This window comes from Eretmochelys imbricata, chromosome 9, assembly GCF_965152235.1.
Source record: "Eretmochelys imbricata isolate rEreImb1 chromosome 9, rEreImb1.hap1, whole genome shotgun sequence".
In the NCBI taxonomy this organism is placed as follows: Eukaryota; Metazoa; Chordata; order Testudines; family Cheloniidae; genus Eretmochelys; species Eretmochelys imbricata.
This window is the reverse complement of record NC_135580.1, coordinates 23,097,396-23,116,915: the sequence shown is the minus strand read 5'-3', so window position 1 is coordinate 23,116,915 and position 19,520 is coordinate 23,097,396. Positions and strand designations below refer to the sequence as shown.

The following is a 19,520-nucleotide window of genomic DNA, read 5'->3' as shown; positions in this document are numbered from 1 at the left end:
GGCTCTTGTCAGGACTCACATGGAAAACTCTTTTCAGTCCTGGGCTCAATTCTAGGGAAAAAAAACGCATCAGTGTCTTGGAAACACTCCAGAAAAGAGCAACAACAATAACTTGTGAGGGGAAGGAATGTGTCATGTGAAACTGCTAAATGTGCATAAAATGCTCAGCCATGAGAAAAAAGAAAAGAAGGTTGAAAGAGAGTTGCTTTTGGTATACAAGTAACGAAGGGGGGTAAATAAAGCTTTAGAGACGGAAACCATGAGGACTTAGGCTCTTAGTAAAGGATGGGGCAGTTCCTTTTGAATTCTTAATGTATGATGATCAACTATTGCAGTTACTGAACGGTATTAATAGAAATTAATTTAAGAACAGAATGGCTATCTGTATACATTATACCTTTACAGTGATGTCAAGGGTTCCGCTGTAAGGCAAGTGATGGTGTCACTGGGCACACAATTTCTTTCATCCATCCGTTTTTATGCTTCCATATGCTTTCATTTAAAAAGAATGAACCGTCTAGGCCTGGTTACAAAGACAGCCTTTAGACTGCTTTCATTTGGTCTTCAGCCAGACTGAGTAAAACAATGGCATTGACAGGGATGCGAATTTCCCCCATTCCCAAGGCATTTAGTCCAAAGCATAGCAGTGTGATGAGGAACTAACCTTTGAGCATGCTTATTCAAAATCAAAATTTCCTTCTTGAGTCACTAGATTTCATTAAATAGACAGTAAACCTTTCAAAACAATTTTAAATGTTACCAAAATGCTTCTTTTTACAAACTAATTGCCATATAAATGTTTAGCGTCAGTGTACACAGTAACATAACGCTATTCAGTGACCCACAGTCCTCCAATATTTCAATTATTTCCCTATTTACATTTTTGATTCACCAGGTGCCTGCAAAACATTTTTAAAAATTGATCATTGTTGCCTTATTGTTCTGTGGTTGTACAGTATCTAACACAATAAGATCTGTGCCTATGGCTCCAACGCACTATGGGAATACAAATAATAAATAAATAAATAAATATGCTATGTACTATTCTACATAGTATAATATGAGACATGCATATTTTGGGGGAAACTTATGTAGATGCTAAAGTACGGTGACCAGATGTCCCAATTTTATAGGGACAGTTCTGATATTTGGGTTTTTTTCTTATATAGGCTCCTATTACCTCCCACACCGGTCCCGATTTTTCACACTTGCTGTCTGGTCACCCTATACTAAAGGAAAGAGGTATGTTAAGCAATAGAAGTATAGCCAAGTGATCTGAGCACAGTACCTGGTGCCAGAAATTCTGGATTCTATCTCCAGCTCTGACATTGAGTTATTACAATGGCTCGAGACAGGTGACTTAACCTTTCTGTGCCTTAGTTAAAACACTCATAAAATGGGTATCATAATAACAGGGTTTAAGTGGGACTTAAGTGGGGCATATACCTTGTGCTAGCCCTCTGCCTAGGGGGGCATTTAATCCAATGTGCATGAAATGGAGCAGAATGCAGCCACTTTAATCTTCAGTATGGAAATGCAGCCTATAGAGATTGAAGGGCCAGTGTGCATGAATTGGGCTGCCTTCTTTCCTGGATCATGTTAGGGTTCCGCATACAGCAATTTGAAGTCTCTGTGGGCTTCACACTATAGTAAAGTTAAGACAGACTGTGCTGAATTCTAGTACCTCATGGGCTGTATTCCTGCTGAATAAAAAAAAAATTGACATATTCTCCAGATCTGGTATATAAAACCACTAATATTTCAGACAGAAGAAGGAGGACACATCACAATCACAGAGCTATATAATAAAGCATTCCTTATTCTAATAGGATGGCTAATAAAGTGTTTGTTTCATTGTATAAAAAGGAGTTTTCATAATGGGGTGTGAATGCAGATAGGATCCAAGTACAAGAGCCTTTTACCAGAGAAAGTATAATAACAGAAAGCCTAATAAAGGTGATGTGTATTCAATAACATTAAATACAGCCCCTGCCTCACTGCTATGTTGTCATATTTTGAAACATTTTCCCTGGAGACAGTAGTAATTTTTTTTAAAAAAACTAAAATGTGAAAGCTAATCATTGATTCACATGAGTATTTACTATCCAGAATGTTCAGTGGACTTGATTGATCAGGGTAAAGCAAAACAGTGAGGCCACAAGCACTAGAATTTTATAGCACCTATAAAGTTCTGTATACAGTTTTTGCTCAATTTTATGCTGTTAAACTAAACATTTGGTATCATATGGCATTTTAAGTGTTTTGATTTATGTTAACACAGCAATTCCATCTGTAATAAACATTCCAAAGTATGGGTTTAAGAGTAATCTACAGTATTTATTTGTGACATAAACACTTACCTGCAATGCATTTGAGAATCATCTTAGATTTAACTCATACTGTACATTAAAGATATTATGCTTCAGACACAACAAGGTCATCCCCAAGGTGAAGACTGTAGTGATGGTTGGGGTAGGGGGGAGAGGGAAGTGCAAGTAGTATGGCAACAATTTTGGATTTAACGGTGGAAAAATATCCTATATTTCTCCTAATAAATCTAGATAGCATAGTTTCTATATTAAATTATATTATAAAGTGTCTGTGTTCTGTTTAAAACAGTATCATTGCAATGCCATTGAATAATAATCTTAAAAACATGATCATGACAATAGCATAAAAACAGTGACATTTTTTAAACGGATTTAGTCAAATTACATTCATTTCAGGTTTACTCAGGCTCCCTCAAAGACACAAAGAAGAAACAGAAACTCTGTGGATAGATAGCTTTAGTCTCCGCAGTTGTCTGTCCTTAACCTACATTCACATTAAAATAAAATAAAAAATGTATTAGGAATTAATCTGCATTATATTTTTGAGTGTCAGTAGGCTGCTTCCTCTCTCCTGCAGTAAAACTTACAGGAGAGGAGATAGGGGAGGAAAATTCCATGAGGATCCCCTCATGGAGTTTGTCCCCATCATTCTGTCAGATGGACAGGGATCCGTGTAGATGCTCTTTGCTCTGTGACAATTAATCATGTTACCTAAATCCCTTATCCTAATCTGCCTGGCCACAAATTACCCTCTAGCTCCCCCAAGTGGACCATTAAGATAAAAAGCTTTTTATGTTGCTTTTGCTATGAAATAGTGCACACGAAAGGTCAGCTCCTCAGCTCATGTAAATTGACATGATTTACAACAGCTGAATATCTGGCTCAGAAATGTTGTTCTTTTCATTACTGTGTCTTGTATTTATGTATTAGACAAACCCGTTTTTTCTTAGCATATATAATATAAAAATAGAGATTTTTTTTAAGTGAAATTTTAGTACTCTTGGAAGTTGGCAGATCGACAGCTGGAAATGTTTGTACAATATTTATTGGCAGAACAGATACAGCACAAACAGTGTACAGTGGAGTATATTTAACAAACAGTAAGTATAAATAAAATGTGCTTTTAGGAAACAGGAAGTTATGTCCTCCACATAAACTGTGCCAAATTAATGCCCTTATTCCTAGTTTTCTGAAGCAAAGTTCTTCTGTCTATAAACTAATAGATAATTTGTAAAGGTATTGTCAAAAGCTATTATTACCATATTATTTCCTCCTTCAGTAGGAAGGAACGAATTCTGGTTAAGGTACTGGATTGTGACTCAGGAGATCTCTATTCAGTCCCGTGTCTGCAAAGAATTCTTTGTGAATTCAAATAAATCACTTAATCACTCTGGGTCTATCTTCTGTTGGTATGTCACATCCCTTTCTCACACCTGTTATCTGTCTGATCTATTTAGTTTGTAAATTCTACCAGGCAGCAATTGCTCTCTTACTGTGCTGCTATACAGTACCTGGGACAATGAGATCCCAATCTTAACTGTGACCTTTAAGTATTATACCGCAATTAATTAATAATAATAACAATATATGTGGCCAGAGAAAGCATTATTTATATTGATATATCCTGTTCAGGGGGTCTTATTAGTGGTAGATGAGGTAAGTTTTCAAAATGCAAAAATGTAAAAAAAAAAAAAAAAAAAAAAAAAAAACCCTATGCCAGTAGCTAACAAATTAACCAGACTTGCAGTAACAATATCTCTCTGTGGACAGAAGCATTTGCGAGGGTTTAGTAGAAATATTTCAAACTGATCTTGCTGAAATCCAGCCTCCATTCACAGTTCTGTAATATGATTTTGGTTTTATCAGTCATCTGCAATAATCCTCAATGGGCAAGTTTTCACTCCTTTTAAACTTGGCAAAGGCACATCCATCAAGGCTATCCATCACAAACTGCTACTTAATTAAAAGACTGCTGAAACAATAGTCATGAGGACTAGACAGGCGTACCAATAATATTTCAACCTACAGAATTTCAGTGGAAGAAATTTCAACCTCTTTGCTCATTCCAGAATTATTTGAAAGTCTACCTCAATTTTCTTAAATGGCTGCTGACCTGGTTAATGAGAGAGATAAGGTAGGTGGGGGAGAGTAATCTGAAAGTGAACATCTTAGTTCACTGTGTACATGGCAAATTCAGCACCTTTAATTCCATCACGCTGAAAAGGTAGTTAAAGACTTTGGCATAAGCATTTCTGCCAATATAAAAACAAAATTTTAATTAAATGGCTCTAGCATAACATCTGCATTTAGTGCCATATAGAGCCCAGTTTACTGCTGGTGTAAGAAGAAAGTGAAACTTCAGTGAAACCAAGAGAGGGGTTTCAGAGTGGCACTCTCTTACACCGATGGAGAATGTGGCCAAAAGTTGGTCTGTTATGGGTAGTATATTTTGGGAAGCAATCAGTAAATTTACCTTAGTAAAATGGTTATAATACTGAAATGTAATACTTTATTATGACACATTGGTACTTTTATTGCTTTTAAATGAGGGCTGTGGGCAAATGTTACATGTTCTTTCACTCCCCTGTCAAAGTTTGGCCCTTAATATTTCTCTTTTTCACTGTGTAATTACTGGCAAGAGGAGTAAAGAAAACATTCAAGAAAAAATATTTAAAATTAAAAATAAAATCTGACCTTATGGAGGGAAAGCTTGTAAATGTGTAAAAGTGGTAAATAATGAAAAAGGACAGGTCACTGATTCAGAGCAATCTGGATCCCTTGATAAACCACCCCAGGCGGAAGCAAACAATATGCGTTTTAATACATTTAAATGTAAATGTATACATCTGGGAACAAAGAATGTGGGCCATATTGAAAGGATGGGAGAGACTATCCTGGGAAGCAGTGACTCTGTAAAAGATTTGGGGGTCGTGGTGGATAATCTGTGGAACATGAGACCCATTGTGACATGGTGGCCAAAAGAGCTAAGGTGACCCTGGGATGCGTAAACAGGAGAATCTCAAATAGGAGCAGAGTGATTATTTTACCTCTGTATCTGGCACTTGTGCAATCGCTGCTAGAATACAATTCAAGAAGGATGTTAATAAATTGGAGAGGGTTCAGAGAAGAGCCAAGAAAATGATTAAAGGATTAGAAAACATGCCTTGTAATGATAGACTCAAAGAGCTAACTCTGTTTAGTTTAAAAAAGAGAAGGTTAAGGGTTGACTTGATTACTATATACAAATACCTTCAGGGGGAACAAATATTTAATAATGGATTTTTCAATCTAACACAGAAAGGGATAACATGATCCAATGGTTAGAAGTTGAAGCTAGACAAATTCAGACTGGAAATTAGGTGTACATTTTTAATAGAGTAATTAACCATTGGAACAATTTACCAAGGGTTGTGGTGGATTCTCCACCACTGACAATGTTTTAATCAAGATTTGATGTTTTTCTACAACATTTATGGCCTGTGTTGTATGGGAGATCAGACTAGATGATCACAATGGTCCCTTCTGATGCTATGAAAAGTAAGAAAGGGTGCCTGGAAAACATGGGGTATGTTATTTTAAATGGATGCTGCCCTGCAATGTTTTGCTTATAGAAAAGGAGTCCTTGTGGCACCTTAGAGACTAACCAATTTATTTGAGCATGAGCTTTCGTGAGCTACAGCTCACTTCATCAGATGCATACCGTGGAAACTGCAGCAGACTTTATATATACACAGAGAATATGAAACAATACCTCCTCCCACCCCACTGTCCTGCTGGTAATAGCTTATCTAAAGTGAGCATCAGGTTAGGCCATTTCCAGCACAAATCCAGGTTTTCTCACCCTCCACCCCCCCACACAAATTCACTCTCCTGCTGGTGATAGCCCATCCAAAGTGACAACTCTTTACACAATGTGCATGATAATGAAGTTAGGCCATTTCCTGCACAAATCCAGGTTCTCTCACTCCCTCACCCCCCTCCAAAAACCCACCCCCATACACACACAGACTCACTCTCCTGCTGGTAATAGCTCATCCAAACTGACCACTCTCCAAGTTTAAAACCAAGTTAAACCAGAACATCTTGGGGGGGGGGTGGGTAGGAAAAAACAAGAGGAAATAGGCTACCTTGCATAATGACTTAGCCACTCCCAGTCTCTATTTAAGCCTAAATTAATAGTATCCAATTTGCAAATGAATTCCAATTCAGCAGTTTCTCGCTGGAGTCTGGATTTGAAGTTTCTTTGTTTTAAGATAGCGACCTTCATGTCTGTGATTGCGTGACCAGAGAGATTGAAGTGTTCTCCGACTGGTTTATGAATGTTATAATTCTTGACATCTGATTTGTGTCCACTTATTCTTTTACGTAGAGACTGTCCAGTTTGACCAATGTACATGGCAGAGGGGCATTGCTGGCACATGATGGCATAAATCACATTGGTGGATGTGCAGGTGAACGAGCCTCTGATAGTGTGGCTGATGTTATTAGGCCCTGTGATGGTGTCCCCTGAATAGATATGTGGGCACAATTGGCAACGGGCTTTGTTGCAAGGATAAGTTCCTGGGTTAGTGGTTCTGTTGTGTGGTATGTGGTTGTTGGTGAGTATTTGCTTCAGGTTGCGGGGCTGTCTGTAGGCAAGGACTGGCCTGTCTCCCAAGATTTGTGAGAGTGTTGGGTCATCCTTTAGGATAGGTTGTAGATCCTTAATAATGCGTTGGAGGGGTTTTAGTTGGGGGCTGAAGGTGACGGCTAGTGGAGTTCTGTTATTTTCTTTGTTAGGCCTGTCCTGTAGTAGGTAACTTCTGGGAACTCTTCTGGCTCTATCAATCTGTTTCTTTACTTCCGCAGGTGGGTATTGTAGTTGTAAGAAAGCTTGACAGAGATCTTGTAGGTGTTTGTCTCTGTCTGAGGGGTTGGAGCAAATGCCGTTGTATCGCAGAGCTTGGCTGTAGACGATGGATCGTGTGGTGTGGTCAGGGTGAAAGCTGGAGGCATGCAGGTAGGAATAGCGGTCAGTAGGTTTCCGGTATAGGGTGGTGTTTATGTGACCATTGTTTATTAGCACTGTAGTGTCCAGGAAGTGGATCTCTTGTGTGGACTGGACCAGGCTGAGGTTGGTGGTGGGATGGAAATTGTTGAAATCATGGTGGAATTCTTCAAGGGCTTCTTTTCCATGGGTCCAGATGATGAAGATGTCATCAATATAGCGCAAGTAGAGTAGGGGCTTTAGGGGACGAGAGCTGAGGAAGCGTTGTTCTAAATCAGCCATAAAAACGTTGGCATACTGTGGGGCCATGCGGGTACCCATAGTGCCGCTGATCTGAAGGTATACATTGTCCCCAAATGTGAAATAGTTATGGGTAAGGATCATGCTCAAATAAATTGGTTAGTCTCTAAGGTGCCACAAGGACTCCTTTTCTTTTTGCGAATACAGACTAACACGGCTGTTACTCTGAAACCTGTTTTGCTTATGTATCTCTAACTTACAGTAGGATATCTTGTGTGAAAATGAAATAGGCCCATTATTTAGATTCGCCACACACGTGGGGGAGGGATAGCTTAGTGCTTTGAGCATTGGCCTGCTAAACTCAGGGTTGTGAGCTCAATCTTTGAGGGGGCCATTTAGAGATCTGGGGTAGAAATTGGGGATTGGTCCTGCTCTGAGTAGGGAGTTGGACTACATGACCTCCTTCCAACCCTGATATTCTATGTCCCTGGAATAATGGATATTCCACTACTTCCGGGAACAGCATGGGCCTGCCACTGCTGGTGTGACCCTGCTCCCAACAGCACAGCCTCACGTGCAAGCAGTGTGTGAGGTCACACTGCACTGAGAAGGGGCCATTTTTAGAGGTGTGCGCCTCACCCCCATTAGGCTGCGAGAGCAGGCGGGAGGGAGGACGGAGAGAGCGGGGGCGGGGCCAACGGTGTTCGCCCGAGCCCAGCGGCGCTACAGCAGGTGACGTAGGCACCTGCGAAGAAGCCAGCTACTAGGCCGCACTGCATTATGGGTCCGCTGGCCTAAGAGGCGGGCACCATGGGGTGTCCCCTTTCCCACGTGATAAGCTAGTTGACGGGGATCAGCTGACTGGTTCTCACGTGACCTGGTGCTGCTCGGAGCCTACACTGGAAAGCCGGGGCCCGCCGCGATGGTGGAGCCAGGCGGCGAGGAGGAGCGGCCGCTGCTGGACTCGGCGCAGAATGACTGTCCCCCGCGCAAGGCGCTGCCGGCCCTGTGCGACCCGCGGCGGCTGGCCCACCGGCTGCTGGTCCTGGCCCTCATGTGCTTCCTAGGCTTCGGTAAGTCCCGCCTGTTGGAGCCGCCCCAGCGGCAGCCAGCCTCGTGCGCCCTCCCCCCGCGCCAGTTGTTGGCTGCGCACCTGCCCCCCAGTTCCTTAGAGGCTGGAGTGGGACCGGGCTCCTCATCCGCCCATGGTTAGGAGGGCGGTGGAGCCTCCCACTGCTCCTCCCGCGCAGTTCCTTGCATCGGGTAACTCCACGAGCGTAGCCGCGGCGCTGCTGGGGCGGGGGCTCCCTGCAATATCTCTAACGTGTTGGTGGGGAAAACAAGGCCCGCAACCTCGGGCCCTGTCGCCACAACAGGGTCCTGGGGCTGGGTCCCTGTTATCCCCGGCTTTGTTCTGTCTGCCTTCCTGCGACCAAACCGTGTCCCTGGCTGTCAACACTAAACGTACTGCCCTTCTCCAGCAGCCCTGTCCCGTCTGCACAGGCAGGAGCCAAGCCTGTTGCCATAGAGAGGATTAAAAGCCCTCCTGGGGATGAACCCTTACATTTTATGGCAGGGCTTGTTAAAGTTTTGGAGGCTGATAGGTTTAGCATCTGTTCTTATTTCTTCTATCTTAAGTTTTAAAAACTCTTCTACATCAACCTTCCGTCTTGTTTTATTTTCTTTCAAATTTGAGATGTAACACTTCCCTCACATGAATTTTGCTGTATAGGCAGGTGCTAAGTTGATTTTCTTTTGGCCTTCCTTGTTTTTCACCACACTGTGCCAAAACAAACAAACCCATTATTGATGTAAATGTGTTTTTCTTGAGTTTGAAGGTTCCATACATTCTGAACAAGAAAATCCTGGCTGTGTCTGGTCTATTTGCCTGCATGGAAATTATCACTGCACACCAAAATCACTGTCTACCTTTCAGTTAGTATAAACCAGGGGTCAGCAACCTTTCAGAAGTGGTGTGCTGAGTCTTCATTTATTCACTTTAATTTAAGTTTTCGCGTGCCAGTAATACATTTTAATGTTTTTTAAAAGGTCTCTCTCTATAAGTCTCTATATTATATAACTAAACTATTGTCATATGTAAAGTAAACAAGGTTTTAAAAATGTTTAAGAAGCTTCATTTAAAATTAAATTAAAATGCTGCTCTTATGCTGCCAGCCTGGGGTTCCGTTCACCTAGGCCGGCAGCAGGCTGAGCGGGGCCGGCAGCCAGGATCACTGAGCGGCTCAGCCCGCTGCCGGTCTGGGGTTCCGTCTGCCGGTTCCTGCCAGCCAGGGTCCCGGCTGCTGGCCCCATTTAGCCTGCTGCTGGTCTGGGATCCGGGCCCTGCCCACATAGAAAGGGTACCTACTTTCTCCCTGGTTCTAGCGCATTCTCTTGCCCCCCCCCCCCCCCGCACCGAGCTGAGGGTGGGAATGCACTGAACACAGGGCTTGGGGTGAAGGAGCAGACTGGGGGTTGGGGTGTAGGGTCTGGCCAGGAGCTAGAGTGAGGGAGGGGGCTCAAGGTTGGGGCAGGAGGTTTGGGTGTGGAGTGCTTACCAGGGCTGCTCCCATTTGGTGTGAGGGGTACAGGTGGGAATATGTGTGTGTGGGGAGGGGGAGGGGGGTTTGCAGGAGCTCCCGTTTGGTGCTCAGGTGGGAATGTGGGGGATGCAAAAGTCAGGGCATGGAGTGTGGGGGTGCTGGGTATGTGTGGGGTGTGCAGGAGTCAGGGCTGGGGTATGTGAGAGGGGTGCAGGGGTCAGGGCAGAGGGCTGGGAGTGTGTGTGAGGGGGGGTGCAGGGGTTGGGGCTGGGGGGTGTGGGCTAGGGTCGTGGGAGTGCTCACAGCCCCGTGCCCAGAGTGGCTCACAGCAGGGGGCTGGAGGGGATATGCCCTGATTCCACCCCCAAGGCCCTGTCCCCACCTCTTCTCCGCCTCCTCCCCGGAGCAGCGCTGCGGCCATCAGCTGATGAGTGGCAGGGAGGAAGAGGAGGAGGGGCAGGAACCCAGCATGCTGGGGGAAGAGGCAGGGGAGGGGGGACCTTGCCTGCCCTGCAGCAGCAGCCGGGAGGACCAAGCTTCTTCACCCTGCCCCTGCAGGGGGAGGGGGGACGGAGAAGATCGGGCTGGGGCGGGCAGGATTTTTAATGGCATGCTACTGCCTGCTGGGGTCCCGGCCGCTGGTCCGGGTTTGGCAGCGGGCTGAGCGGGGCTGGCGGCTGGGACCTGGCAGGCAGCAGCATGCCATTAAAAATCTGCTCACGTGCCATACGTTGCCGACCCCTGGTATAAACTCTCACAGCTTGTGATTGTGATACGACTGTCCTCAGAGTTGAGAAGTTTCATTCCAAATGATCAAGGGTTAAAACATGTTTAGATATGTGTTAATAATAGTGGTCATTGTGCACTGAACTTGATGCTAACAGTATGAAGAGAGACATTCAAGTTAAATCTTACTTTACTAATGATTTGAGTTACTAAAAGCTTAATTCACTTTTCTCTTTTTGTACTTTTATTTTCCTTGCCCAGGTTGGATGGAGTAGTCCCTTTTGTTTTTCAGTCTGACTTTCTGGTGCAGTGCTACAATGTTTAAATTGTGAACACTGCACAGGAATATATTAATCCAAACACGCTTTCACTGAGGAGTTTTTAAAGTAATTAAAACATTTGCAGTCGGTTATACAGACATTTCACAAAAGTAAAACCTGTCAGAAGCATGGACACCTTCAGTTTAAAGAACCACATTTTAATCAAATGCCATTTTATGTGATTTTTGAAGGTTCATTGCTTATTCAGTACAGTTATGAGCAGATTCCTGAGAGCAGGAAGGGGCTCCCTTTATCAAAAAAAAAAAAATTGGCTCCTTTATGAGCACTGGCACGTCTTGTATTTTTGCAGTAACAAAGTTTGGGTGTGGTTAGTGTAAATGCAGAACAATAGATGTTCCAGCCGGACAGTAATGGTTAAGATAAGTGTTTCTCTGTTCAAGGGCCCCATTTATACCTTAATGATGCTGTGGTATAAAACAAATTTAAAAGAAAAACCCTTCCAAAAAGTTATATCTTGCATTAACATGAAAGAGAACTTGCTTTATTCACAAGATTAGTTACTGTTTAAGTATGTGAATACTTTATATTATCTGCTTAATTTACCTCCTAGCAGTTTGGTAAACAAACTGAAGATGAATGTCACTGGCTGGATTTTTTTTTTAAGTTTAGGAAGACTCTTTTTTTTTAACTGGAAAGAATAATAGTTTTAAAGCTGTTAAAATAGCACTGTAAATATACCATTGCTGTTTTATTTGTAAATTTATCACAAACGTTTGCAATATTCTTCATTAAGTTCTGAGAGAAATGAACTTAATAGACAGAAATGGAAGCAACTTCTATTATCTATGAGATGACTTCTTGCAAATGTCATTAAAATGCAATCCAATGTGATTGTACAAAGTAGCTAGATTGTCTCTATTAAGATAATCTTAGTTTTGTATTCAGTATGTCTAAATAGTGTATCTAAGCTTATTTAGTATCTTCATTCTCCTTGTAGGTAGCTATTTTTGCTATGACAATCCAGCAGCTCTGCAGACTCAGGTTCAAAGGGTAAGTGGCGAAAATTCCTTATATATAATAACCGACTCTTCTGGGGGGATTGTTTTCAGTAATAAGCTTACTTTTGAATAACCTATCGAGAACTTTAACCATGCATTAGTGGAATGGGGAAATCACCCATGTAATTTAGTTAACCAGTGGGTTGATTACTTATCTTTATAACAAGAGCATTGTCAAGTACTGTAGTTTAGGTTTTAAATCTAAAACTACTGTACATGTGCAATACCTGACCTTCCTTATCAAGGTGAGAGCTCATGAACTGGAGTAATACACTCTGTGTACATGCAAATAACTGGATACTCATGAGTGTGACTTTCTTGTGACCCTTCACAGTGTTCTCCACATGAGCTGCAACCTGCTTATCTGGAATAGCACATTTGCATGTCCGTTTGGCAGCGGTCAGTTGCACCTGCCAGCCCCTTTTTATTTTAAAAAGGGGTGATGGGGAGGAGTAGAACTATGACTGAGACTTTAAGTGCTGATTTTTCCCAAAGGAACCATAACTCTCCCATGCTGCATGTATTAAAGGCATTAAGGTGATGTCTACACTACGGACCTTACAGCGGCACAGCTGTACTGCTGCAGCTGCGCTGCTGTAAGGTCTCCTGTGTAGCCGCTCTGTGGCAGCAGGAAAGAGCTATCCTACCAGCATAATTAAACCACCCCCAACAAGTGGTGGTAGCTGTCTCCTGCTGACATAGTGCTATCCACACAGGTGCTTTGGTTGGTGAGATTTATGTCGCTCATGGGTGGGTGTTGTGTTTTTTCCCCACACCCCCTAACAAAAAAACTTTTGCGGACAAAGTGCTAGTGTAGACAAAGCCTAAAGCTAGTGTCATATGCCGGAATAACACAAAAATATTGCGTATATTGAAATTAGCGGAGTTAGAGTTGCTTTGGGAATCATATTTTTATTCAATGACTTTTTACTTTTGAAATCTCAACTACTATATAACGTTCAAGTAGCGTTCTGCATGTAGTTATAGATGAGCTTGTGGAATAATGCTGCATAAAATCTACCAGATTCTTCTTTATGTGATTGCAGTAAGCATACAAATGGCCTCTTGCTTTAAAATCAAGGGTGAAAAATGACTGAAATGTCACATTCAGATGGCTCTCTAATTGAAGTTCTCAAACTCTAGAGAAGTAATGACCATCTGAAAATGTATTGATTATGTTGCAAGGAAGAAGTCGAGTATATGCAAAAAGTCGGGGTCATTATTCTGTAACTGGTGATTCTATCTAATTTCTTATACTGTGCTTATCACCATAGTACCTGATCACCTTCCTACAGTGTATTAAGCAGTGTGATTAACATCCATGACCCTTACTCTCACTGAGTAGTATCTGTGCACAAATAATCCCACTCACTTAGTTGGGGCTAGTCATGTGGGTAAATGCTACTCATTAAAAGTAAAAATTGCATAGTTGGGCTCTTAGTAAACCAAAACGAAGAGGAAATAATTACACTCGTGTAGTTTACTCAAAGACAAATTGAGATGCAAAATCCACTGGTGTTTTGCATGTTGAAAGCTCTCCATTTAAACAGTGTTTATATACCTGTCAAAATTTTGCTTATTTCTTGTTATCTTAACCCTAATTTTAACACTGAACCATGTTGTCTTTCAAGAGATTATAGAAATCAGCTTGGAGGTTAGTTTAATTTTAACATTCTGTAAGAATACAGTCCGCATCTGACTGTTTTAGGGTATTTGCCTTTTGTGTTGCTTGGCACCATTCTTTTGCATGTCGGCAGTAAGACTTCTCTATATCCAGGCTTCACTTGTGCTTAGGGTTTGGGGTATGACTGAAATCTTCCAAAAATTGTAGATGTAAAAGCAGTTTTAGGGGCAAATCTAAGGGCTTGTCTACACTACTGCTTAAATCAATGTAACTTACATCATTCAGGGATGTGAAAAAGCCACCTCTCCAAGTGATGCAAGTTACATCGATCGAGCGCTGGTATGGACAATGCTTAAGTTGGGGGGAGACACTGACATATCTTCCACCTCTCGTTGAGGTAGAATAATTAAGCCAATAGGAGAGCGCTCAGCATAGCGTGTCTTCACCAGTCGTGCTACAGGCTGCGCCAATGTAGCATGGTAGTGTAGACTAGCCCTAAGACTGTGCAGGGGAGGAGGAGGCGGAGGCAGGCTTTGGGGATCCCAAAGAGAAGGCTTGCATTTGCTGCATCCCATGGAGCCATGCTCTGGGTGGGATCTCCTCCGTGCATCTCTGGAGGCAAAGCAAGGACCTCGGGATTTCTAGCTAACACTGAAGTACAGTGACCCCAGGGAAGAGATGCTTTCCACCACCCCTCTCATATTTTCTCTGTCTTTTCTTTTCCTTGTTTTCTCCTGGATGAGCTCCCCAGCATATGAATGATATGTCTGGATTAGAATTTGAACCTCGGGTGGTTAAAATCTCTCATTTCAGACTCTGTCTGCATTGGTTACATTTGCGTCACATTTGGAATGGTTTCTTCACAGCAAGAGCTAGAAACTGGTTTAAAACTAACTAACTTGGGGGGATTTTAAGAGGCACAAAGGGCAGTTAAGGACCCAACATTCCCTTTGACTTCCTTTTAAAAATCTTCCCATTCAAATTCTACAGAGGCTTTATAGGCAAGGCTTACCCTTTGCCCTTGGAAGTTTTCTGCTTATCTATGGCAATTGAATTTATCAAGACTTGCCTTTTGATTTCTAAACACCTGGTGACAGTTTCTCTTAAAAGGAAGGGGTGCATTTTTAATGTTTTAATTATTAGATGCTGTCTTAGAAATTGTCACCTGTCACTGTAATTAAAGTAGTGCTAACTGACACTTTTTGTAAATTTTGCATATTTTTAGGATATGAAGGTGAACACAGCTACATTCATGGCATTGTATGCCTGGTATTCCTGGCCTAATGTGGTTCTCTGTTTCTTTGGAGGCTTTCTGATAGACAGAGTATTTGGAATAAGGTAAGGATGACAACACTGTCATCTACACTGAAAATGTAGATGAGATTTTTCTGGACATGCATCTACCCTTCTAATGACTTGATCCTTTGAAGTGTGACATTCTACCAGCTTTCACTGAGTTTCTTTGAATGTTTAAATCTGAATAGGCTGCAAAATCTGTTTATAGAAAAATACATTTGTGAAAGAGGGTGAATAATATGTTTGATTCATTTAAAAAAACCCCTTAAAATCAGGGTGATATGTGTTTTTTTTTTTTTTTAACTTAATTGCATTAAAAAACAACAACCCTGTTTAAAATGAGACTTGAAATTGAAAACGTATGTTAAGGCCTATATTTACTATAATACAGCACAATAATTTAAATAAAAATCTGCTGCATCAGTGAGCAATCCTCAAATTTTAATGTGTTAAAGGGTGGTGTAGCTTTTTAAATTATGTACAAAATCAGGGTAAAATATCTTTATATTTTGAAGTCAACTCAAGGTTTATAAGCATCCAAAGTCATGTACTGTGTGAAGTATTCATATTACTTTTCAGCGAATGCTGATACTTTTCATAATGTAAGTACTTTTAGTTGTGCTGAAAATCTTGTGCCTTAATTACTTTTGGGTTTCAGTATCAAGTGTGGAGAGAGTTTTCTTCATGTGGACTATTTTATTCAAAGTTGAGAAGGAAAATCTAGGATTAAAAACTAGTTATGGAGAGGATGAGATCTAGTTTTGAGAAGGCAGGCCAGATTTAGGTGCCTAGTGGGATTTTCAAAAGTGTCTTAGCTCAGTAAGCACATTTACTTTAGAAATTCTGGTCCATAGTGATCTGAAATGATCAGTCAATTTGTGAACTGCAGCTGATACTTCCATTCTGCTTAATTACTTTTGGTAAAGTTTGTTATATATCGGCACATGTAAGGTGGCTTCATAAAGTACAAAAATGCATTTTAAAATACACCTTTTAATTGAATTTCAATTTCTATCCAATTGACACAAATACTAAGTGAAATACAGTAATCTAGCAAATCAGAAGTGTCATGCCATTTTCTAACATAACAAAAAAATGTAAAAATTAAGAATCGGACAAATATGTTAGTTTATATAACTGCTTAAATAAACGTTTATAGATTTAGTGTATTCTTCAGGCTAACAAAGTACTAAATTTAGTGGAAGGGCTATATTTGTTGCTAATCAATGTGTTTGAATGGTTCATTCTCATTATTTGATGTGGTCTTTCTTTAGGAAAACAGCTAAGACTATGTGTACACTTGAATCTAGGGATATGATTCCCCGCTCAAGGAGACACACCTGCGCTAGCTCTGATTTAGCTAGCATGCTTAAAAATAGATTGTAACTGTGGAGGCACCAGTAGCAGGATGGACAAGCTGCCCCAAGTATGTACCCATCAGAGACCCTCGGCATGTACTTGGTGATGGCTAGCCCTTCCTGTGGCTCATGCTGCCATACCTGTGCTCTGTGTTTAGCACACTAGATCAGAGCTAGCACAAATGACTCCTCAGGTAGGAAATTACACCCTAACTCTATATGTAGACATACCCCAGGTACAAATATAAAACAAGAATAACACTTTTAAATCAAGGTTTCCTGCTTGTTGATTTAAGCATGATTTGAATTCAGTGATTTAAATCAATTCACCTTGATCGGAAATATTTCACAACTTTAGTTTTCTGGTTTGTGTACTAAGTTATACTATATACTTATTTACTGAGAAACTGTTCCAAAGTTCCAAACTGTTCAAAGGTAGGCAGATAGATTCCCATATTTAATACAGGCTTGTTTAAAGAGGAGTAGTGTCTTAAAAGCTGTACTTCAAAAATAGTACTGTGGTGTTTTTTAAACTTCTGGGTATATGAATCTCTTGTACATGCAGTAATAGTATGAGAAAGTCTGCAAGTGGAAAAACTGCATAGGAGCTTTGATTCCTCCAACCTCTGAAGTAAATATTCACTCACTCGCTACAGAGCAAAATCATTAGATTTAGTGGGAATTTTGACTACAAAGTGCTGAATGGTGCTCATACATTGTGGAAAGAATACATTTTCAGTTTTTTAAAAGTAATAACTGAATCCCGTTAAAAATGAGGCATATGTGTCCTTTGCTATGATGCTTCCTTTGGGCTTGGGTGCCGACCAACCCCCTGCTCTGCCCCTGCCCTGCCTCTTCTTGCCCAGTTCTGCTGCTCCTCTGAGTGCGCCCTGTCCCCGCTCCTCCCCTCGCCCCACATCTTGTGGAGCATGCTGTGGAACAGCTGATGGTGGTGAGTGGGTGGTGCTGGGAGGAAGGGGCAGGAGCTGATCAGTGGGGCTGCCTGTGGACAGGAGACCTGTGGGGTGGGAGGGAAGCTGGCTGCTGGTTGGTGCTAAGTACCCATGGAGTCAGCGCCTATGGTGTAATGTTTTCACTATATTCTAGTTATGTCACTTCATTGTTAGAAGGAAGGCGGTATGACACATAACATGAAGATTAAAGTTACAGGTTTTAAATGTATTGGAAACTGATCATGGTACTTGAAAACCAGAACATGTGCACTTCTGTTTCTCAAATCTGTTAGATACATGTCTGGGGTGATATGAACACCAAACCTAGTATAAAACAAAGGATCAGTTATTGTTTGTAAAGTATAATCATAGAATAATAGAATCGTAAGACTGGAAGGGACCTCCAGAGATCATCTAGTCCAGTCCCCTCAATATGTTTACACATTCAATTTTAAAGTTTTGGGGAAGGAAGTATGGCATTTCTAATACAATTAGTGCAACAGATGCATCAGTAACACAAAGAAAGCTTGTATGAAGAGTGCCAGACTTTTTTTTTTTTTTTACTGCTAATGATCAGATAAGCAATATTTAGCCAGAGAGAGCTCTGGCATGTCCATGTAATAGGGAGTTTTCTGATGTAAATTCTCTTAAATAGAGCTAGAAGTCCCGAGCCATGCACTGAACATATGTACTCTTCCAAATAACATTTCTGTTTGTCACAGACAATAGCAGTTTCCTCATCCTGGAGCACATAGTTAGTAACAGGTAGAAAAGCTTGATGTAAATCTCCAAACCTAAGAACGCTTCAGAAGCACTTCTGTTTTTAATGTGTAGTAGTGTTAAATATTTTCAATGTACTCTATTATCTCTGGCTTTAAAGTTTTAAATATCTCAAATTTTCGTTGACAGGTTGGGCACCATAATATTTAGCTCCTTTGTTTGTGTTGGACAGGTAAGTGCAAACAAAAGGGGGCACAACAGGCTGTCTCATGATGTTGAAGGGTTTGCTGAACAAAATGCATAATCTGTGCTAGCTAATATGCATTATGCCTTTCCATAACAGTGTGCATTTCAGATAGAGGGTTGCAGGCAAAAACCCGGCTAGGATTAACAATTGTGGAGTTGCCTTAAGAAACCCGTAGAGGTATTTTCTAAGATATACCTGCCTATATTTTGTTCAAATTAAAATTCCTTATTATTGCAAAGCAGTTATTTACAGGTTTCAGAGTAATAGTTATTTACAGTTTACAGTGTGTATTTGGGGCTGGAGTTGTATAAAGACTTGCTGTTGCCCACATTTCTCCAGGATGGTTATTGTTAGTGCATTCACCTGTACTTGGTTTTTGAGGTGAATCGTGTGCCTTGTTAACAGTTGTCCTGATTCTTCCCTTCTACCTGAAAGCTGCACGGCCTCAGAACATAGAGCACATCTGGTGCATATGTTCTGTAGTAGTTCTGATTGCCTTATGTAGTGATAAAGTACAGTGCCCTGTAAACATCCTTCCTCCCTTGTGGCCTTGCAGTAACTTTTGTCCATCTTCCTGTGGTGAGGGGAAATCAGATAACATGGCCAATAATTAAGCTCCTTTAAAGCTAGGGAAAACTATTTCACAGATTTATATTTCCTATATTTTTAGTTACGGGAATACTGCATGTACATAAACTGCTGTAGGTTTGGGTACAATTAACCAGGCTTTGCAAACAATATTTTTGTAAGGATTTTGTAGCAGTTTTCAAGCTTATTAGCTTGTTTATATTTATTGAAACTAAAGTAACTGGGTAATGCATTAATCCATATTCTCTGCATGATAACACATTAGTGATAGGAACTGACTATAATTAGTAATTATAAAAAAAAACCCTTTCCACAGGTTCAAATGTTCATTCACATTTTTGGGTGCCTTCAGCAGCAAGTATGAAGAACACATCTACAAAGAGACTTTCTTCTTATGTTTTTAAACTTAAATGCTTGAACAGAAATTCATTTTGCATCAGTTAACAACTGGATATTAGTCAGTAGGCATTTGATTAAATTTACTAGGTAGTGTTGTGCATACTTACAAACGTGTATTTAATGTGCTAATGAGCATTTAATCATTAAAATGTTGCGAAGTTCCATATGTT

The 19,520-nt window shown here is 41.0% G+C and overlaps 1 protein-coding gene across 2 annotated transcripts in view; it reads left to right on the top strand.

Annotated features, from left to right (window-relative positions):
• The first annotated feature begins 8,418 nt into the window (after positions 1 to 8,418).
• The window catches only part of MFSD1 (major facilitator superfamily domain containing 1), a 29,880-nt gene continuing 18,778 nt past the window's right edge, over positions 8,419 to 19,520 (top strand). For both annotated transcript variants that reach the window (XM_077825584.1, XM_077825585.1), the window contains exons 1-4: positions 8,419 to 8,630; positions 12,105 to 12,157; positions 15,015 to 15,127; positions 18,306 to 18,348. In XM_077825584.1, coding sequence (XP_077681710.1) covers positions 8,480 to 8,630; positions 12,105 to 12,157; positions 15,015 to 15,127; positions 18,306 to 18,348 — 360 coding nt within the window. In that variant the 5' untranslated portion in view covers positions 8,419 to 8,479. The remainder of the gene's footprint in view (positions 8,631 to 12,104; positions 12,158 to 15,014; positions 15,128 to 18,305; positions 18,349 to 19,520) is intronic.